Here is a 23,325-nt window from a genome sequence, read left to right on the forward strand (position 1 = left end):
AAGTCTTTTTATTGCGGCATGAAAAACAAAATCTGAACTTTTTTACACATATTTTACAGAGATTTTTAGATGTCCACTTGATAGTATGCGTTTTTGGTAACTGAAGAGATATAACACTGGTTTTAACTGAAGAGATAGTAACACAGTAATACTGTGTGTATTTAACAAACCAATGTATAAAATGATACAAAATCATGTGAAAACTATAAAATACATACAAAAAATATAATACAGCTTCAATGTTCCTGTTCGACCAGCGGACGGAGTAGAACTTCATTCAAGTTGAACATTGCATGTCTTTGATATCAGAACATTAGGATGTGATTCAATTAAAGATCCGATGGAGGTACAACTCTGGAAACCCAACTCAGTCTCAAAGTAGAAAATGCTCCCTCCACTCTACCGCACTTCTATTGGTTGATAATTAGGCTATCTTATTGATAAAAATGCCCACATTTCTACCATAGCACTCCTCTCTGAGAAAATCTCATACTGAAATCTACATTGAACTATTTGTTTTCAGACTGGGAAAAAATAGCGATCAGGTGTTTTCAATCTCATCTGAAATGTGTTGAGGGTAACGCCGCATTAAGTAATCAGATTACTTTTTTTGATGTAACGAGTAATGTAACGCATTACAAGTAGCATGCATTGCGTAATCAATCACTTTTTTTAATGTAACTGCTTAATACCTTCTAATTACACCAATACATTTATTTACAACCAAAAATGTTACTGCAGATGAAGTATTTCCAAGAACAACCGTATGAATTGTAGCTGAATTATAGCTAGTGATGATGTCCAATTTAGTGGAGAGATGATTAATCAGAATTTCATCCAATATTAAAATGAATACTTGAAAAATTTAACAATAACATGACTCTTTAGAGATGTTACTTTTTGTTGTAACATTTTTTTTCCCTGCAAGAGTCTCCTAGTAGGCTATAGAAGGAATGGATGGATATTCTGGCACCATCTTGGTTTGGAGAAAAAAAATCCACATACAACTGCTTGCCACTTGATGGCAGTGTATAAGATGATGCACTGGTGTTTACTGTCTTGGTTGACACTTGGGTTGATGCGCAACTATGCAATCTAAAACCAAGCATAAGCAAGAAATTGCTTTTTGAATAGCTGTCCACTGTAGTCACCTCTATGCATGAAAGGGATAAAAAAATAATAGAAAAGTAATCAAAACTATTAAATAACAAATGCAGTCATGTAATGTCGAAGATAAATGGCTGAAACTATTAGTTTGTAGGCCCCAAATTCACATAACTGCTAGTTTAAATAATACACTGCACTTTTAATAATAAGTTTATATATACTATATATTTTAAACCAATGCATTCTGGATATTCTCATTCGCTGGACATTCATTCACATTTCTAATTTCCACAACAAGATCACATTGTTTGATTCACACTGCCTGCCCACCTCTGCATCTAAAAGATGTTTTTATTTTCAAATGTTACAAAAAGTCTAGTTTGTCTACAAAAGAAAATAAAAAAATCTGTACAAAATGTAAAAGCCTCTGATAAAATGAAACATCTGCATTGATGTTTCGCAAAAAGCAAATGTGGCAAAAAAATAGATGTTTGACATTTCTGTACATATGAAGAATCATAAATTAATAATTATAGGGGAATATCCTTCATCATATTTTCTTTTAAACTAAGTTTCCAGTTGGAAAAGGTTTAAGGTTAAAACTTAAGCTTACTTTATTGTCTGGCTTAGTAAAAAATACATTAAAGACAAAATCATGTAAGACATCTGAAATGGACATTAACCCAAACCTTGTTATTATGCATTCATAGTCAGTTTTTTCCTTATCTATCAAAATGACAATAACATGACAGACTCCTCCCTTTCCTCTTTGTTCTAATTCGGTTGTCTTTGTTCGTTGTGCTTATAAACTCATTTCCAGTCTTTTCCTCTTTTGTGTCAGGGCGGCAAATCCAATCCGGAGAATTTTCAGGGCAGAACAAGCTGATTGCAGTCTTGACCTCATCTCCACCCTCGAGTGTTCACTACGGGAGAGGAACTGACATGCTGGTTGAGTCATCACATGCTTTTGAAGAAAAAAAAAAAAAAAAGTGGCCGCACATACTTGCCGTCTGACACCGTTCTCTATTTCTTCTGCAGAAATTTCATTTTATTCCCTGCAAACAAACATTTTTGTGAGTAAAAAAAAGCAAAAAATAAGTCTGTCTTCATCTTTTTTTTCAAGACAAATGGAAAAGCAGAAAAAGATTTACCAAGCCCCTTGAGAAATTTATTGACTCCACTGGGTTCAGGTTCAGGATATGAATCCAAATAATCTGCAACTCTCACTTCAAACAACCCTGTTAAACAACAACAACATTTTCCTCTCATTACTTAAAGGAACAGTTCATCCTAAAAATGACAACTTTAACCAGGAATATTCCTTTTCTCACCTTTAACACCTCCCTTTCTGAGCTCTCGGTCATGAATGAAACCAGCAAACATCTGCGTGTCCATGAAGAGCTGAAGAAACTGCCGCACTCCTCGGGAAGGATGAGATTTCCTGAAAGCGTCTCTCTGCAGCTCTCGGGTCCCACCGGGTCCTACGTCGCTCATATAGAGAGAATAATGTCCGACCAGCTCGACAAAGAACCACACGAACGCCTCTGACACCAAAGTGCTCAGGTCTGACTTCTCTGTTAGGAAAAGAAAACCGCAATGTGACACTGATAATGCACAGCGTAAAAATAAAAAAAAAACATTAAAGGGGATCTATTATGCCCTTTTTCAAAGTCTTTGTTTATGGGCTCTACTAGAATAAGTTTTCATGCTTGAATATTTACAACACATTCATTTTCACATATTTTACAATGTTGCAGTACCTCTCTACCCAGTCTGTCAGTAAATGCTCTGAACTGCATTTTTAAAAAAGCATTGTGAGCTAAGTTTATCAGAGTCCATTAGTAGCAATGGTTCTACAATGGGAAACGTAGCCCTGTTTAGTTTTACTCTATGAAGCCCTTCTTTCCGTAAAGTGCAATGTGCTCTGATTGGTCGGCTGGACTAGTGTGTTGTGATTGGTCAACCTCTTCTACCCTGGTAATCCAGAGTTCTCGCGAGAGCACAACTTGAATTTGCTCAGCGAGTTACTCTGGTGTCGAGTAATGATGCTCATTAAATATGCCCCTCGATCTGAGCTGCACCAATCACATCGGGTTATCTGATATAGGCGGGCCAGAGGCGAGCTAAACAGAAGACGACAGCGCTGTGACATCGAAGTCATTAGTAAACATTCCAAGATGGCTATGGATGAACACCAGTTGTTTGAAACGGCTTTGGCCGCTAAAATGAACGAGTTAGACTTGGCTTTTTATCTAAAACAGGAACAGAAGACGGCGCTCGAATCGTTCCTTTGCAAGAAGGATGTTTTTGCTGTATTGCCGACCGGATACGGCAAGAGTCTAATCTACCAGTTAGCTCCGCTGGTAGCTAAGCGTATGGGGTTTATTGTTGTGATTGGTCATAGTGTTATCCAATTGCGTGCAGTGAGATTTTCAAATGCATGCTTGGTGCCGCCCCTCGAGCTGGCCGATTTTCATTAGTCGACGCCAGACCATTAATCTTTCAGATTTAGGTCTGGATTTCCAGGCTAAACCTCTTCCAGTGTGTTTCAGAAATGTCACACCCCTTACCATAACTGAGTTTCAACATGCCACTGACGCAACTCAACCAGACATCTGCCTTTTTTTGCCTTAGATGGGAATTATTTAAATGAGGAATATTGTGACATGTACGTTTCCAGAAGAAAACTCATGACTACAATCGAGGCGTTTAAGGGAGATCAGAAAGAGTCCTTTTACCGATACAGATAATTACTCCCTTTGGACTGACTTGTGTTTTGTAACTTTGCAGATGATTTTCATGTTAAAACAGCAACATTACACACTAAAGAATTTTACAAATTTAATGCATTTAAACAGACACTTAAAATCTGTTTTTTGAGGCATTTAGCCCATCTCTATTAACTTTAAGGCCGTTTATATGCCCCTTCTAGGAAAACAAAATAAAATATTGGTGTTTGGTTCATATTCAAATGTTCTTCAAACAAATGCTCTCTAGAATGAGAATGTCAAAATGATTGCCTATTTAACAAAGAGACCTAAACCTTCCTGTTTTAAGAGGAAATATGTCAACACAGGAAAGAAAACTGTGCTCATCAAGCCATTGCATTGGTCCTTTAATATTCAGTATAACCAGCAAATGACTGTTTACCATTGGGCCAGCTTAACAAAACATGTGAATTGATACTTGTCGGCATGTTCCTGACCTCACTGGCCTAGTTTAACGGGTGGTTACTCATCACATCATGAATGTACACACAATAGATTTCAAAAGATGAACAACTAATTTGACACAACAAGACAACAGACCAAACCTTCATTCACACAGTGAAACCAGTTTAAAACTGAACTTTGGGTTTGGCTGTGAAGGGAATAACGGCACGTGTGATGAGTCTAACCTCCTTTTCTGTCCCTTGTGTTTTGTTCTAGTATCTCCTCCCTGTTCTCCAGTATCTCCTGAAGCGCTGCCTGCAGCTTTCTAGGTAAGATACAGTCCTCATCTCCAAGCTAGGACAACAGAAGGGAGGGAAAGATGAATGTAAGAGCAAATTTAGGAAAGAAACATAAATATTGATATAGAGACTAGATGGATGAGTCGTGCATGATTGCATTTCACAAAACAATATGTCAATAATTAGAAACTGAAAGTGGAAATTAAAAGCCAAAAATAATGATTCAAGTATTACTGCATGCAGTAATAAAGATATGATCTGTGTCTGATTTACACTGCCGTTCAAATTTTGGGGTCGGTAAGATTTTTTTGAAAGAAATTAATACATTTATTCAGCAAGGAAGTATTAAATTGATTAAAAGTGGCAGTAAAGACATTTATAATGTTGAAAAAGATTACTATTTCAAATAAATGCTGTACTTTTAAACTTCCTATTCATTAAAGAGTACTGAAAAATAATCATTAGTTTCCACTAAAATATTTAGCAGCACAACAGTTTTCAACATTGATAATAATAAGAAATCTTTTGTTAATTTCTTGAGACAGATTTTAATAATGTCTTGAGTCAGAGTTTGCTATATATTTTCTCCCCTGCTGTGAAATGCTCGCTCTGTCTGGATGGGCTTAAATCCACAGTTTAAATCCACAGGATGAAAATAAAGATATTTCATTTCATTACGTTTTAAATAAAAGATTATTGAAGTACATTTTACGAGAAAATAGTATTGTAGTCTTTCTACTTATTTAATTTCAATGTGTTACTTGCCATTTCTTTGTAATTATTTGTGAAATTTACTAGTATTTTTTGAGAATTTAAAAAAAAAAAAGTGAATAAGCCCACATAAAGCAGGTTAATGTGTTTACTTTCTGGGAGAAATCGGGGTAAGGTGCAAAAATCTAGCTGTGTCGATCGGTTTATGCTTAAGCCGGTTATGACCTTCTTCCGATAAAGGAAAACAGGTTAACGCATTTACATGACTACATGTATTGTCGGCTTATTAAGCTTAATTGGGTTAAGAATGTGCGTGTAAACATGCTCACTGAAGACTTAAGTAATGGCTTCTTAAAATTCAGCTTTGCTATTTTAAAATATATTGAAATAGAAAACAGAAATACAAAATGTAATGATATTTCACAATATTACAGCATTACCATATTTTTGATCAAATAAATGCAACCTTGGTGATCAAAAGAGACTTCTTCAACCCCAAACTTTTGAATGGTAGTGTATGAGGGGAAAAAACTTGGATTTTGTTAAGTGTAAATGTGGCCAAAAAGATCACTTAAAACCACCACATTTATGTCTTTGACTGACAATTAAGTTCAGCTACTCAGGCCCTGACTTGAGTTTCAGACCAAACCCTCACAAACACACTTTCAAAAGGACACACCCTTGTAGTTTTAGAAAACTAAAACCTGCATACACACCTGAACGACAAACTTGTCAGCACCCAAATCCACAATAAGCACCTGAAAGAATGAGACAAAATGAAAAAAGAAGGATGGAAGGTCATAATGATAACAGAATGCAAGAACCCATTAATACAAAGTTAAACGTATGTGTCTTTCATGCTCTTTCAAAACAGAAAGCATTAAAAAAAACTCATATGCATTCAATCACATAAAAGTCACTATATGGACCAGACAGGAACCTCAGATAGCAAGCTTGTATAATTTTCTAAAGTTCATCAGGTTCTTAAACCAAGACAAATGCAATCTTGTGTTCACTAAAAAGGTTTGAAGTTCTGAAGATTTTTATTTAGAACACATATTTTAGCACCTTAAATGCTAAACAAGTACTACTTTGTCACCAAGTCGAAGAGTATACTAAACTTGGAGCATCTTATAGATATGATTTAATAATTTATACCTCTGCCAAATAGTACTTTATTGCCAGCATGGGGAATTTCAAGCTGTTAAACAATGGAAACAATTCAAGGCATGACAGTTATTAAATTAAACTCCGGCCGTGGTCATAATCAAATCTCAGAGCTCTCCACTGATGTTTAGAAGCATCGTATATGGGATCCATGACAGCGTCCTAAAAAAATCCCCTTCTGGCAGTCTGTGTACCAAAAGCCAGATGAGTCCAAGTAAGAAAGTTCATGTAAGACGTGAATGTTTTTATTCTTCTGAAGTAAAACACTCTAAAGTTCATAACCCAGTCAAATTACTGAAACTAATATGAGAAAATGGCTAGAAATCAATGGTTGTGATGTCAACCCTCAACACATGATCAACAATATTTGCACATCAACACTTATTCAGTGTTCAAAAGTGTAGCCAAATATGCACATATTCATAATGATCTCACTGATCATTTAAATAAAGATCCTTACTATATAGCTCAGAAAGAGGGTTGAAATTATCACTAAAAATGTTAAATTTTTGGTGCCAAAAAAACTCAAGTCTCAACCTCACCCTCAAGTCATTCCAAACCTGTAGGAATTTCTTTCTTCTGCTGAACACAAAAGAAGATGGCTCGCTTGATAAATAATGACTCACTTAATTTAGTCCTAATTTGTAAGTCGCTTTGGATAAAAATTTGACTCGATTGACTAAATGTAAATGTAAATGTAAGATATTTTGTAGAATGTCGGTAACCAGACAGTTGATGGGCCCCATTGACTTCCATAGTATCTTTTTTCCATACTACAAGTTACCGACATTCTTCAAAATATCTTCTGTGTTCAGCAGAAGAAAAAAAATCATACAGGTTTGGAATGACTTGAGGCTGAGTAAATGATGACAGAATTTTAATGTTTGGGTGAACAATCCCTTTAAATATGGCAACTGACCTCCTCGATGGGCATATCCAGCACCTGAGGCAGGGATGGAGACAGCGCCCCCATTACAAAAGGAGTGGGAGAGCAGCATATGTCCAGCATGCTGACAGGGAGCACTGGTACAAACGTGTGCTGCCATGTGAAGGGATACAGTAGTGCCAAGGCAGAGTGAGCACATCGGGATAAGACACTGGCCAGAGACAAAGAGAGTTAGGATCGAATTTAATTCTAGTTGGCATTCAGAATGGTATATTTGGGTCTCAGCATGGGTAGCGGTCTGTACCTGAGCTTGTCTGCGATGAAAATCACCCTCCTCTCCAGCAGCAGAGAAGCGAAGACCTGCAGGAGTCTGGTCACACTGAGACACTGCAGCAAACTCTCAAAGTCCACGTGCTCCAAACGAGAGTCCACCGGCCTGCACAGAGTCAGAACCTACGTATACGACAGACACACACGTGATTCTACAAATATTGTAACCTGTTCCTTGACATTTGAGTGATTAAAAAGGTTTCAAATAGGCAAGAAATTCTATATAAAAGGCTAAATTCTACAACAACAACAATTTATAAAATAATATGAATTAGTCTTGACTCTATATTGTTTTGTAACATTTTTATGAGGCAAAAAAAAAACATTTGAATGTGTCAAGTGCCTAAAAACCCTTGTTGGAATTTGTAGAAATACTTTTTGTAATATTTTTAACTATAAATATATTAATATATTTATTTATGCGTATTGATTACATTTTATTAAAATAAGTATTTAATATTTTAAGCATCAGTACAAAAGTTACTGATACCATCATAAAAACTATTTTTTAATGATGATTCTTAACTGGTGTTACACCAATTTCTTAATTTGTAAAATAAATTAATTACAAAAAGTTGTCAAGTTGTCCTGTATAACTAGTACTAATGTCAAGAACATCACAATCATCTTTTATGGAATAAAAATAAGTTCAACATTTTGCATCTTTTTAAAAATCTAGATTTTCTAAAAATGTTTCAGAGAAAAATCAAACTAAACGTATAAAATTCTATGAGATATAAAATTCTTTGCAGAGTTAAACAATACCTTACCTCATTGCCAGAGCCTGGCAGGAAGCTCTTGACAGTGATGGTGCGTCCAGGAGCGGGGAAGGGAGCTTCCATGACACTGTGCATGAAAGGATGAACCAAAGCAGGAGAAATCTCTCTCCTCCTCTCCACCTCCTCCAAGATCTACTCCCAAACATATCAGGCAGTTACATTTCAGCATCAATCTAAAAGGATTTAGTGCTGATCAAACAGGAAATTCATATCTGGTCTCAGAAATGCCCCTGACCTTTGAGAACAGATTGAAGCAGCCCAGTCTGCTGATGATGCAGTGAACTTCAGGCAGTCTCTTCCCCTTCCCACCGGGCTGCAGAACACACAGGACACATTGTCAAGGTTAGAGCATATTTACCACTGAGAATACACAATACACTCTCACTAAATATTATTTATTCACCTTCATGTTGTTCCAAACCTCCATGATGATTTATAGGGGCTTTCGCACCGGGTAGTTATAGGAACTTAGTTATAGGCTCTAGCCACTAGGGTGGTTCCCCGGGAACTAAATGTTCCCCTAAGGCCATTTTCCCAGTTGCATTCGCAACACCAGTAGGAACTCTGAAGTGACGTGAGCTGGCCAACGCCAACAACTGGAGAATAAAGGACGCCGTGTTCAGAGCTGTGTTTTTGTTGTGTGTCATGGGATTCGTGATAACGGAGACTGAATGTCGACTTATAAGGAAAAAGCAAAAAAGGAGGGCTAAGAGACTCCTACAACAACTTGCGGTGCTACATCTCATCCAGGCTGAAAAAAGAACAACGCTACAGACAAAGGCAACAGGTAAATGCTGTCAACATAAGCTTTCTGTATGTTTATGTCTTGTTTATGTCCATCGTGGAATAAACTGTGTGCGTATGCACAGCTTTTTAAAAATGGTGTTTCGTATGGCATGTGTTCGACCAATCAACGTACACTTATTGTGCTGAGACTACTCTCAGCCTCAGACGTCACACCCACGGACCGTTGGCTGAACGTCTGATGCATATGGCACACAAAACACTTCAGGAGTTTTGAAGTCGTCATCTGATTGGTTGAATTCTACAGGATTTCCAGTAGACGTGTGTGTTGCATACTTTAACGGTCTGCCTGGAAACAAAGATGCCATGACGCCAAACCCCTTCATGGAAGAACAATGCCATTGTGTTTACAACTGTGACAATGAATGCTTATCAGGATTAAATGCTGGATTTTCAAAAGAACTTATGTGAGGTTTGGAATGACATTATGAATGCGCATGTTTGGAAAAATAATTAAGGTGACCAGGTGAGATTATGTTTTTCTGTTGAATTAACATGACCACATTTACAAACTTACCAGGATTTTGCGGCAGTATCCGAATAAACGACTCCCGTCCTCCCCCGTCAGGACAAAAGAAAATGTTTCACTGTGGGTGATAATCAAAGATCATCTTAGAAGAGTGAATTAGTTAGCCAACTAACATAAAACTGTTTAATATCAGCATGTTACCTGGTGTGGTCCGAAGAGGGACACCAGTCATGACAGTCAGGAAAACAAAACTTGGGAATCGCCCTTAATCTATCTTCGGCCTCACGAGACAGACGAGAAGACTTCTCAAACTAAATGCAAAATAAAGACAGAAAAATTATGTTCAAATATTTAATAATTGCATTTTTATACATTCAATTTGTTTTATAATTACAATTGATATTTATTTTAAAAAAATTATTCAATTTTTTTTTTACAAATTGAATAAATAAATACATTTTAATTATAATATATAAATATATATAATTATATATTATAATGAACATTTATTTGTTATATATAGATATAAAAAGGCATGTATAATACTTAAAAAATCAATTATTTAAAAAGAAAATGGTGAAACACACATTCCACAAAAAGCATCCTATTGTAAAAGTGAAATGTTACGTCATTTTGTCATTAGGTCTCTTTACCTTCGTAGGGAACTGTTGTGTAATCTCAGGGATATATGTGTTTCCAGGGGAACCTTTTCTAAGCGACACCACAACAAATTGCTGAAAAAGTTGCTGCTGTTGAAGCTGGATCAAGTCCCTCTCTAAAGTGCGGTAACCCGGACGCCGTTTTAAGGTTGATTGAACATAAACTGTGCGCTGGGAGCGATCTACAAAAAAAAAAAAATGTAAACAGCATTGATGGGTTTATAAAAACTGGTTTGATATACAAGTTAAAGTTGAACAAACAAGAGTTCCCTGTGCCGAGGCCTGAGGGAGACACTGACCTTTAGAGCTCTCCTCAGGATCACTCTCTGTTCCACTCAATTCATCTGCCATAAAACATACATTTACAGGTTGATTACACTTCTCTCTTGGTAGACCAGGTAAATATGAAATATGCATCCTTTCTCACCTCTGGTTGCCGTCACCCATACTCGTTTCCTTCCTCTTTTGGCTTCAAATATCTCCTGGATCCTGTTTACGAGCTACATGAGAAACACACAAATAATAATCCCTCAGGATTTTCTTCACACGATTGCAGGTTAAATACAACTTAATTAATAGTTTGTACACTACAGTTCAAAGGTTTGGGGTCAAATTTTGAAGGAAAGTCTCTTATGCACACCAAGACTGCATTTATTTGATCAAAAATACAGTAAAACAGAAATATTGTGAAATAGTTACAATTTAAAATAACTGTTTGAATTGAATTGAAATCTTTTGCAACATTATAATATCCCAAAATTATAAATAAAATTCCAAAACTTTTGAACAGTAGTGTGCATAAAAAACATTTACATATTACAATGGAATCCCTGCAAATGAATGTTTAAAATACGAAACGCATGCAAACAATATACAAAAGTATAACTAAGATGCTTAAACATTATCATGTGTCTTGATGTGTCACAATGACCTGCGTCTACATGTGTATGTCAGACCTGTAATTCTCTTTTGGTCAGCAGAACATGACATGCTAATTATGATTCATAGTCATGGAGACCACAGCGGTCTGCCCACATCACACAGTGAGACAGCACATGGTGGTGGCATTTGCCCATGATGAGCGGAAACAGTGTGGTGGTGCTTCCCCCCAGATAAAAACATAATGCTCTCCATGTGTGGAGATGGTAAAGGCCTTTTTAGAGGGATAGTTCTAGAAAATTAGATAGAATAGAAAATTCTGTCATTAATTACTCACCCTCATGTCGTTCCAAACCCGTAAGGACTTTCTGTCCCTCCATAGACAGCCAACGCAACTACCTTCAAAAAGTTCATAAAGAGATCGTAAAACTCATCCACATTGAGCAGTTTAGTCCAAATTTTCTGAAAAGACTCGATAGCTTTATATGATGACCAGATTTGATTTAGGCTTTTATTCACATATAAACATTGATTATAAACAGAAGTTTAACGAAACCTCTTTGCTGAAGCTCAAACGTGCTGCGTAACACGAGAATGAACCTCATTGGTTCTCGCACGTCAAGCGAACATGCTTGAGCTTCCGTTTACCACAACTGATGTGTTCGCTGATCAATGTTTAAATGTGAATAAAGTCTAAATTCAATCTGTTCATCATATAAAGTGATCGAGTCTCTTCAGAAAATTTGGACTAAACCACTCAATTCATATGGATTAGTTTTATCTCTTTATGAACTTTTTGAAGCGTCAAAAGTTGCGTAGCTGTCAATGGAGGGATATAAATCTTTATATTTCATCAAAAAAAATATTCATTTGTGATCCGAAGATGAAAGAAAGTCGTACAGGTTTGGAATGACACGAGGGAGAGTAATAAATGACAGTTTTCATTTTTGGGTGAGCTATCTCTTTAAGCACCACTCAAAGCAAGCGTCATGTGCTGCTTTGACGTCCATGTGAGTTTCATTTGAGTCACGGAAGGATGATTTTAGGTTGCTAGGTAGCAGAATGCAAGATAAAACAGTGAACAATATGATCATGTATTTGAGCACAGAACTGAAAAAGTTATGACTTTGATTCATCACAGAAAGAAAAAAAAGAGAGGGTCCATGAGGGTTTACTGTTTCAGTTCAAAGACATGAATCACCATGATCACAGGATACAGTCTAATTTCAAGGTTGTTAACAACAACCAGGCAAAGTAGGGCTTTTTTTATTTATTCGAGGGCTTTTTTCTTTTCTTTTTTCTTTTTTTAGTGAGATACGCATATGACATACAAATGTGGACAATTATAAGTTAGAAGAAAAGTATACCAAACAAACATCAAATGTCGACAAAGGGTGAGAAAGTATTAAAAATAAATAAATCAGTAAAGAATTTTTAAATGAATGAAAAATATGCCTCAATTAACATCTCTTTGTAAAACAAAAAGACCATTTAAAAACATTGACCTCACAGCTCCTCAGCAAAAATATAAAAAAAATATAGTATTGTATATAATTATCAATACAAATTTAAAATTTTAAACTAAATACAATTAACACTGTGGGTAAAAAAAACAGATTCAGTCAGGAAGTAACTTTAGAATCAAGCAGTTTAAGAAATACAGAATCTGTTATTTTATATTAAATAGACATTTTAATGGGATGGAAAAAGCTTTGAAAGTGTGTGAAAGAGACAAGTAAAGAGGGTTGCAGCTGTTATTGATTTGTCCAAACCAGTGTTAATATTGTTAATAAAAACTATTAAAAATAATTTAAATACAGCTGAAATTAAAGGAGCTGTATGTAAGATTGTGGCCAAAACTGGTACTGCAATCACTTTCAAATTACTTGTAGAGCGGTGTATCCCCTCCCCCTCCCCCTGACTCGAGGTTGCCAGATATGCTGCAGGATCCAGCAGGAACGTAGGCTGCTACAAGGAGCTGCAGCTGTGGTAACTAGAGCAGAGCTGGCAACCCGGATGCTGAAACACTACTGACTTCGTGATTGGTAGATAGGTGGAGGGTGGGACTTCAGGCCAAAACACAAGATGACAACATCAACATCAGTTGAGGGCTGCAACTTCACTTTTTAAATGACAATATCCTGGCCGTACTACTGTTGTCAGTGATATAAGTATTTGAAATGAACATGATTTCTTAATGTCTAGTGACATATCAGGGCCATTTTATGATTAATTGAAATACATTTCTTACATACAGCTCCTTTAAAGGGGTGGTATAATGCCTTTTTCACAAGATGTAAAATAAGTCTCTGATGTCCCCAGAGTGTGTATATGAAGTTTTAGCTCAAAATACCCCACAGATATTTTTATATAGCATGTTAAAGGTGCTCTAAGCGATGTTGGGTGACGTCACTTCTTGTTAACTTTCAAAGTATTGTCAAACAAAACAGAGGCTGGCTCATCCCTCCCCCTCCCTTCCGTGCTTCCTGAAACAGTCATGAACGAGTCGAAGGCTTTTCCGATGTAAATTCGGGACTTCGTGCGTTCCTTCTCCTTTTCCCTATTCTTTGCTATTTGTTCATCGGAACGTCGTCTTTTCGGTCGTGTGTCGGCCATTTCAAAATTCAAGGGAATATAATTCTAACGTTAGTCCTTGTCTAGGACATCTCTCCTCTAGCTAACTTCCCTCTTCATGCTTCTCTCTCCTCCACTCCCCACACCCCCCTTCATGTGCACGCGCACTAACAGAAATGTTGCCTTGACAACTAACTGACTTGAGTTGAAGCACTGAAATTACTAAAAAATAAAATTAAAAGTTAAATAGAATTATTAAAAATGATTAAAAAAAAAGACAACAAAATTACTAAAAGTTAAAATAAAATAAGTGAAAAATTTAAATATAAAATCAAGCTTATTCAAAATATTAATAAATACTTTAATAGTATATAAATAATATTAAAAACTTTTGGTAGTATCTTTAGATGTGAGATAACATCTGTGTAAACCACTCAACACAACCTACAGAAGAACTGGACAACTGACATTTCTCACATGCTGTTTGATATTAAAATGAGTGCATTTTAATGAAGAACTCCTCATTCTGCTCGCTCTCATTATTAAAACAGCATTCCTATGATAACAATGACGGATTTCTGGACATCTGGCGACCGGTTCTTCATATAACTAACCTTGCATGACCACATAATTGCTAACAATGTACCTGTGATTGTGTGGATCGTTCTGAAAATGGAACTTCAACACTTCAATGGATCTAGTGGTGATGACATTTGTATGTGAGACATGATTTATTTATTTATTATTATTATTTACTTATTTATTTATTTTTACTTTTTTTTTTATTTATTTTTTTATTTTTTTGCATTGCTGTTGATTACTTGTATCATTTTATTTTATTTGTTCTTTGTTAATGTAAAAAAAAAGGGGGTTAAAACGTATTCTACTTGAATGTAATATGCTCTATGATCCCAAATAAAAAGAAATGGAGAAAAAAAAACAAAAAAAAACAGCATCATCTACGCTGCCTTGGCCTTTCCAAAATAACAATATGGATCATACTAGCACAAAGCTGAATATAGCTGATTACTCAGCAGCGTCCAGTATGATGCACAGGCACTTCATGATAATCTTCAACCTCTCGTGCTCCAAAAGGAAGCATTTCCTGCCACCGTACATCCATCTCCTTACCACTTCCTCCCTCTCTTTCCCTCTTCTTTCTTCAAGCACCAAAGCTGACATTTCTATCTAGACTGTTTTTCATACATGTTTCATGTCTGGTTCTTTCTTCTTATATTCACAGCTATTTTTTATTTTGAGATTTGGGACGAGAAATGTGGTTTATCTATCAAATAATTATCAGCGTTTGGGTGCAGCTCCTGCTTCTTCTGTTTATAAACACTAAAGAATTGATTATGTCATGTAAAAGTGTGGTTAAAGTTCACATGCATACAATCAGAGAAACAGGTGACGGCAGGCACATGTTGCGCAATGTTTAAGGACGTCTGAGGCACGTGTTTGTGCGTGTGGGTTTACCGGGGGTTGTTGGTTTGTCTTGTATGCAGTAGCAGGTTTGGCTGCTGATGATTTAGGAGTGTTCGTAGTGGAGGTACGTGTAGGTGATGTTACAGATTCTTTGCGTTCCCGTCCCATTTTATGCAGCATGTCGCCATTAGGTAATAGTGTGAAGGGCTTCGGTGAGAGCTGCATAAAGGTAACAGACAGTGGATTAGAAAACAGACAGTTTAGTTACACAATTTTCAATATTCTTATTGAAATAAATAGTGGGAATAAATGGCAGCAAGGTTGAAAATAGGGAATTTTCTATTTAAATGTATAGCCAGCTTCCAGTCTATGTCTATTAGCTTAGAGAAAGAAGTATTTTATGCCCACCAAGGCTGTATTTATTTGATGAAAAATACATTTAAAAAGGAATATAGTGAAATATTGTTTGTCTATTTGAATATGTTTTAAAATGAATTTATTACTGTGATGCAAAGCTGAATTTTCAGCATCACTACTCCAGTCTTCAGTGTCACATGATCCTTCAGAAATCATTCTAATAAGCGGATTTGCAGCTAAAAAATTTTTTGTGGAAACTGATAAAACAATTTCTGCATTTAAAATGACAGTCACCTTGAGGTGTGGGCTCTCTCTTTGTCCAATTGTGTAGTTTCGTGGCCGTCTTATAGGTAAACACATGGGAGAAAGTTTGATGTCTTCATATGGGTTCTCTTTCGGCATATCCGCTGTAAAAGATTGGTTGAAACAGCACAGTAACACTTTATTTCAATGGTCTACTTTAGACATTCTACTAACTATAAGTAACTTTGTAACTACATGTCAACTAGCAGTCATTAGAGTATTAGTAGACTGTCTGCTTAATATCTGCTAACACTTTATGTTGATGCTCCCCCAACAGACATTCTACTGACTTTAAGTAACTTTACAACAACGTCAACTTACTCTAGTAACCCGAACCCTAACCTAACAGTCTACTAACAGGCTACTACAGTCTACTAATACACTAATGAGAGTTAGTTGACATGTAGTTGCAAAGTATAGTTAGGACAGTGTCTAAAGAGGACCATCAAAATAAAGTGTAACCAAAGACACTACTATTATAATTTTAAAAAACGCAAATAACATTTTGTGTTCTCTACGCTGGCTCCAATGCAATTAGGAATGTGCTAAACATGTTTTTAAAATCAACTAGTTGTGGGTTGTCTGTCTTAAGGAAGCCCTCTATAATTAGACTTGTTTCTTAGGGGGTGTTTACAATACATAAGATGCCTTCTTGCTTTCAAAGACAACTGAATGATCGAATGCAGCTGTCTGGGATGCAAAAGACCACTGACTGTGTATGGCTGTAGTGGCAATGCTTTCAAGGAAATTCATTTAAGCTGCAACAGTTTTGAGAGGGGTTTCACCACTAAAAATACAACAATACCAATATCACTACCATTTTATAGTTTGGGGTCAGTAAGATTTTTTTTTTAAACTGAAAGAAGTCTTTTATGCTCAACAATCCTGCATTTATTTGATCAAAAATACAGTAACAACAGTAATATATTGAAAAATTATTACAATTGAATATAATTGTTTTCTATACCTTTTCAAATTTAATTTTTTTCCTGTGATACAAAGCTTAATACAAGGTAATTTCTTTCAAAAGAAAAAATCCCCAAAGACCCCAAACTTTCCAATAATAGTGTATGAGAAAAAAATTAGGCGCAAAATTAGAGATTTTCATTTCATGCAGACATATTTTTCAATCGTACTTCACAGTACTATCTGATCAATGACATGTGTCTTGGGATTCTCAGAATCACTCACAGATGATGTCCTCATAGATGCTGTCTTCAGACAGGGCGTGGAAGAGACCCGAACGGCGGCCCTCCTTCACTCTAGAGGCCTGTTGGGCTGACAGCCGTACCACATCCTCAAACTCAAACGACTTCCTGTGGAGAAGAGGATCAAGATAGGAACAGTCCCTGTACTGTAATCTAACAACAGGTTTTGGGTCTTTCATAAAGGGTAACCATTAATCAAAAGAGGAATGCACTAGAATGCACATCACAGTTAAAATAATTAGAAAAAAATAATTAGAGGAAGGAGTCAACTCAACAGTGTGACTATAGGAGTGTTCAGAAAGCCCTTGCGTGACCACTGCAATCTTTGTAGAAACAGAAGTAGGCCAAATGTGGACAATGGGCTGCGATTCTGCCAAAGTACAGCTGACATCACAGCTGGGGACGAGGCCAGACAGCTAAACTATCACCCACTCACAGTTAAACTCTCCTCACTGTCCTCTGACACAAAGCTGTCCAACTCAAAGTATGAAATAAACAATTACAAGAAGTAGAATTTTACATTTTCTTTAGAAATTGTGCAGTGATTACACATGAATAATTCTAGAGTGTTGTAAGTGGTTACCATGTCATTGCTATGCAATTGCTAATGTGTTCTAAATGGTTTCAAATGCTGTATCCCAAGTCGCATTCTATCTGTTCTAAATAGTATTCAAAATTAAAATAAGTGTGTTCCAAATCATAATATGTTGAAATGAGTATTCCAAATATACCCAGTGGTCTACTTTTTCCGGTTAGATTCGATTAGAACTACTTTTTTTAACTACAAACATGGTGGATGTGCGAGTCAGACAGTTATGTAAAGAGGATTAGATAAAGGTGATTGAGTGATTAATAATCAGTATCTAATTGGACGAAAATATATTTATTCAATATTATCCACATTATATTTAATCTGCAACAGCATTGTGAACTTTTGTAATGATACATTTCATCATTAACTTTTAAATGCATCCTTATGCAAATTGTAAACACGAGGTAGAGTCTCTGCATGAAAGACCCACGACTGGCAGATCAACGTGCTACTATATTTCACTTCGCAAAGGTAGGAAATTAAATTAAATTGAATGTTGAGGATTTTAACTGTGACGAGATGATTGACAGGACAGTTTAAATGGTGACAGGATGGATGTAACTAAGCAACAGTGCTGTCCATTAAAGACGCCATGATGACGCAGTAGTTTGTCCCAAAGCTTGCCTAGACTTAAAAGTATGAACTTTTTCTTCACAAAAACAGTACATATTTTTAAGGCATAGTATAAGTAGGCGAATTGGGATGCAGCAAAAGACTTTATATATACCAAGATGGTGCACTCATATTACTATGAATGGGAGAAAGCGCAATGGGCAATAAGGTAGAGTAAGTCCACCATCTTAATAAAAGAGCCAATCGGTAAATTCACTGCAGCTGCCTTCAGACGCTCCAGTTGCAATAGAAACAGCCAGTGTTCTGAGACTCACACTTAGGACTGCACATGCGCATTGGCTGGTCCAGCCAGAAATAGATTGTTTAATGCTATTTGAGCGTAAGAAACAACATTTATGTGACAGTTCATGTCAGATTATTAAAGTCAGTTATTTAAATGTGACTATTGCAAGCGGTTTTTGAGATTTTAGGATTTGCCCATTCAAATAGATGACCGAAATAGCTGCTTAGAAGCATTGCAAATATTTTCTTGAAAGGGACTTTGGTGGTTTTTAGCATGTTGCTATGTGGTTGCTTCGTTTTGGCTTGGGACCTTCAATATAAATCTATGGGATTTTTTTCATCTGATTACATGGAAAAGAAACAGCACACCTCTCTCAACATTCCACATGATTTGAGCTATCAATCAAACTGAGGCATGTCAGTATGAGAACGTTTGGGCCAACACCTATTGTTCGTTAGGATATATCATTTGCGACCAGGTTTAACAGGTTTTGATAACCAGCCAAACGCTATTTATAAAGGGTTATCGACCTGTTTTGTACAATACAATTACATAAGGGGGTTGTTCAATCATCTAGTTTCTGGCATTTGACTTTTTATTAACCCAATTATTTAACGAATCATTGGATGGTATGACAGCAAAAATTAAAATACTTGTCCAAAACTGAAAATTCTAAACCAAAACCAAAACCAAAACTCAAAAATGATTATTCAGTTAGACTTTGTTTGGAATTAGAATTGAAAGAGTGGGCCACTGCAATAGTGTAAACTGCATCATATGAATCTATGCTCAGTTAGAATAAATGGTGTTATAGACTTTGGGATGAGTTCTGGATGCACATAACAATGATTTTGATCTTACATTTTTTTTGTATTTCATTTTTGTCACCCTCCCTCCCTCTTCTTTATACTTTACGTAATATGCAAGGAACTGTGACTAGGAACTTGTAACCTCTATGATTACTTTGTTGTATACATGCCTGCAAGTAACCTTCCAAAAAAACACCAATAAAAGCATCAATGAAAAGAACTGTTAGAAGTTAGAACATATTCTAAATATTGTAATGTTTTTCTAAGTGATTACCTAAATATATTAAATGCAACATCTGACAAGATATATTCATGAATAAGAAATTGAGTTTAAAGTACTTTAATTTAAATTGTTGGGTGCTGCACATAAAAAAACTCCATTTCCTTTTTTATGTTTGGGATTAACTGTGTAATGTGATCCGCACTGCGGGAAAAATATTCACCTGTTCTTTCTGTTTCTGGAAAACCCGTTGAAAGTGTTGACTGGACAAGGAGGTGGTGGACAGCTGGGTGGCTTTAATATGATGTCATGTTTCCGGACTTGATCCGATTTGCCGACTGTTGGAGTCTGGTTCTCCAAATGAATCCATTGGCCGGGCGGACTGCTCGCACCCTTGTATTGGAATGTACGCTGTGGTTTAGGTGGAGGGGAAGAAGGTCCAATTTCACCAAGACACTTAGTCACCATTGAGGAATCTTTCTCTCTCTCCCAGAAAGATTCATCTGCCTCCAGTCGTTTCCAGAAACCCCTGGAGGTGTAAAAGTTCCCTGGAGGCAGCAACGCCTCTGGATCATCTGCACACTGAGGTAGAGATGAAATTTCGACATCTGGGAAATGGTTTGACTTAAGATTATTGCTTTTAACATTCAGTTTAGTCACTTGAACTTGGGTTACAGTGCTTAAAGACTTAGTTGCAGGAGTTGATGTTACAAATGTATCCGAATGCGTGTGATTTCTTGGGAAATCTGACTGGATTTCACCTGTAACCGGTCTTAAAGTCATATGGTTTTCTCTGAAATCCAAACCCAGGCTTTTTGATACAGTCACTTTGTTACGACCTCCTTCATTGCAGTCAAGTCCATTTCCAAGAAGGTCGCCTGAAAGCCTACGAGAAGCAAGAGTCCGCTGGATCTGAACTTTTCCACTCCGGACGTCCTCCTGCTGGCTGAGTCCCTCCCATTGGGAGATTTTCTGCTTGATGTTGACGCCAGGCTCTCGCGAGAGTGGCCATGCTGCTGTTGTCGCCGTCTTCCCTCCTGGTCCTTCTGTGGTGACATTCCCCCCTCTTTTTCTAAGGTCCACTCTAGGAGCCAGCATGACGACGAGGATGCCGTCACAATGCAGGGCTGTCTGACATTGCAACAGCAAGCCTATCAAGGAAGAACCCCTTCCTTTGCGGTGCAAATAAGTTAATAAAGTTCACAGAAGAACCTCTTTCCTGTAGCACAGCTATGTCTTCAGTTCCTCTGCCATTCTTCCTTCATTTAAGAGACTGCAAAGGGGGAAAAACACAAGTGGGTTCAACTGACAAGCACATTTTGCAAACACAAAAGGTGATGGTCTCTGTATGCTGCATAAATGCAGGAAACCAAAGATAGTCACTGTCAAGGTCAGCACTGAAACCAAAAATACAAACCCTAACAAAGAGGAGACTGACAACGACAGGAACATGGGAGAAGACAAAGCATTGTAGAGGCCTCTATCCCCAGGAACACCCACCACCCCCACTCCCACCCTCTCCAGCTGGGCCCGTCCAAAGCACTGCCATGCATTAACACACTTGAGCATAATGCAATTCAATTTCACTCCTCTCCAAAAGCTTCTTTCAGCCACGGCACGAAAAGGACAGGCATTCCAAGTATTTCCACATCCATGTGCACATAATAGAAGGGCCTTCTTTGTGGTACAAGAACAAGTGGTCAACACATCAATGAGGAAAATATGCACAATTTCATGCACGTTAATAAACGCTGGTGTCTATGCACCAAGTTGACAATAAAAAGAGGCCACTTGAAATTCCTCTTTCCTGCGTCTACTGTAGCCGGGATGGATCTGGCAGCTTTAACACAAGCCCTCATCTGCGGCCAAAGTGTTTTGGACACGTTGCACATTGCGCTGAGAGTGAGGACATGCTGAAATTCCTTGGCACTGGGATTGAACGACATAATAATTTGGTATATTGACCACATTTGATCAGCCGGGCCCAAAAATTATGCCTTTGTTCTGGATGACCTACATCTAACGTACGAACTGGAATCTCTCCATGATTCGAGCCAGATCCCATCCCCCTTACAGGATCATCACATCTACTGACCCACTTGTGTCTGCAAGCGTGTGCAGGAAGGCCCGTGTTTCCTGATTCACAGGAAGATCGGATCAGCAGAATGTCCATAACGATGATTTTACTAATTTAATCTGGTGTAGTATTTCCATGCTAGTTTTTTTGTGACTCAAGAGGTCTGGTATGAAACATAACCTGGCAAAGTTCACAGACGCATAGTCTGAAATGGCGCAGATGGTCTGTGTAGGTTTGGATGGGCTACATTAATGGTTAATTACAACTTGCGGAGTCTGTGGAAAGCCGTCTAACTCCAATCATCCTGACTTAAAACTTCCCGACTGCATGTTAGGAGGATCTTCTCATGACATTCCCAGCACCAAACCCACAACAACAAAGTCTCTTTTTTTCCAAGCCACCTGCTTCCATATATGCCACCGCACGCCAACGAAGCTCCGCATTTGGGGTTTGGTGATCAAAAGAGTCATCAACAACCGCAGACATACACAAAACACCCCTACAATGCCAACATCAACCAGACACTAGTATTACCCCAACCCTCAAATGGTAGGCAATCAAGACATATATAAACTATAATATTACTTTTGACAGGTGATCCAACCACCCCAGGTGCTTGTGCATGAGGGGACATGCTTCTGGGTGGGGTTGATTAAGAGGGTGAGAAAGTGAGCAAGTTCACTGTCAAAACTAAACATAATCATGTCTATAAGACAAAACATTATGTCAAATACTGCCCAACTCATTGAGTTATAGAAGTTAATAAATAACTCAACTATGGTGTCAATACTATAGATATTTTCACCCATCGAAAAGAGAAAAGCAGAAGATTTCGCCTTTCTCCAACATGAATAAATACATTTTTGATTAGCATATTTACGTGAAAGGTAGACTTCGGCATAAATGTAAATAAAAGGTTTCTATAAGGACATTTAAATAATCAATTAAATAAAGGAAGAAAAAAACAGAATTTATAATTAAAGGCTCTAAAATCAGGTACGAAAAATAAAATATAAAATTCACGAAAATAATAAAAGTAAAATTAAATATATTAATGAAAATAAAGTTTCAAATTAAATAAATTAAAATAAAAACAATAAATACTTTTTAAAATTGTATTAAATTTAATTTAATAAAACAAATAGCCTAAATAAAAGCAGCGACCCAGAGCTCGCTCTTGTCAGCCAGTTCAGATCTTTTGTTATGAAGAAACATTAACTTACTTACGCAAACTTGTCCGCACAACACATATGTTCGACTGAAATAAACCGAAATAAATGTTCTCATGAGAGATCATTTCGAGTAAATACTGAGTCTGTAACTCTGTTGTGGAGCATAAGTCTTCATATTTCACGGCTGGTTAGCCAGTCGGCTAAAAACTTCCTCGAGAGAAACTTTGTATCCATTCACTTTCACAGCGAGTAAACAACGGGTCACAAAGTAATAGATAATTCCTGGCAAAAATGTAATGCCTGGTGTTGTTTATATTCCCGAAAGAAACTGTTAACGGTGTTCCTTAAAGAGTGTATGGATATGTTCGTGTAATCCTGCTCCTCCTGTGCTGTCAGTTCCCCCTCTGAGCTTCGGTTCCTCTGAGTGGATGAATCAGCTCACGAACTGGTGCTGCAATAAAAGTGTCTTCATAAAATGACCAATGTGTCT

General features: G+C 37.0%; 1 protein-coding gene across 4 annotated transcripts; it reads right to left on the reverse strand.

Annotated features, from left to right (window-relative positions):
- On the reverse strand, nt 1-23,265 carry dennd2c (DENN/MADD domain containing 2C). 4 transcript variants are annotated; one of them, XM_079896645.1, is made up of 20 exons: nt 22,891-23,261; nt 19,810-20,859; nt 17,093-17,217; nt 15,893-16,005; nt 15,293-15,460; nt 10,791-10,863; nt 10,663-10,707; nt 10,358-10,545; nt 9,906-10,015; nt 9,753-9,822; nt 8,667-8,744; nt 8,423-8,563; nt 7,627-7,775; nt 7,356-7,533; nt 5,986-6,027; nt 4,505-4,613; nt 2,439-2,681; nt 2,259-2,345; nt 2,111-2,162; nt 1-2,044 (listed from the first exon to the last, which is right to left on the reverse strand). In XM_079896645.1, exons 2-19 carry the CDS (start codon nt 20,682-20,684, stop codon nt 2,131-2,133), a joined length of 2,826 nt encoding a protein of 941 aa, XP_079752771.1. In that variant the 5' UTR covers nt 20,685-20,859; nt 22,891-23,261; the 3' UTR covers nt 1-2,044; nt 2,111-2,130. The 4 variants fall into 4 exon arrangements, with proteins under 4 accessions (XP_079752771.1, XP_079752772.1, XP_079752769.1 ...); XM_079896646.1 differs by having other exon boundaries at nt 1-2,030; nt 22,887-23,261; XM_079896643.1 differs by having other exon boundaries at nt 1-2,162; nt 22,891-23,265.
- Nucleotides 23,266-23,325: the final 60 nt, after the last annotated feature.

Source organism: Squalius cephalus (assembly GCF_949319135.1).
Source record: "Squalius cephalus genome assembly, chromosome: 16".
Lineage (NCBI taxonomy): Eukaryota > Metazoa > Chordata > Actinopteri > Cypriniformes > Leuciscidae > Squalius > Squalius cephalus.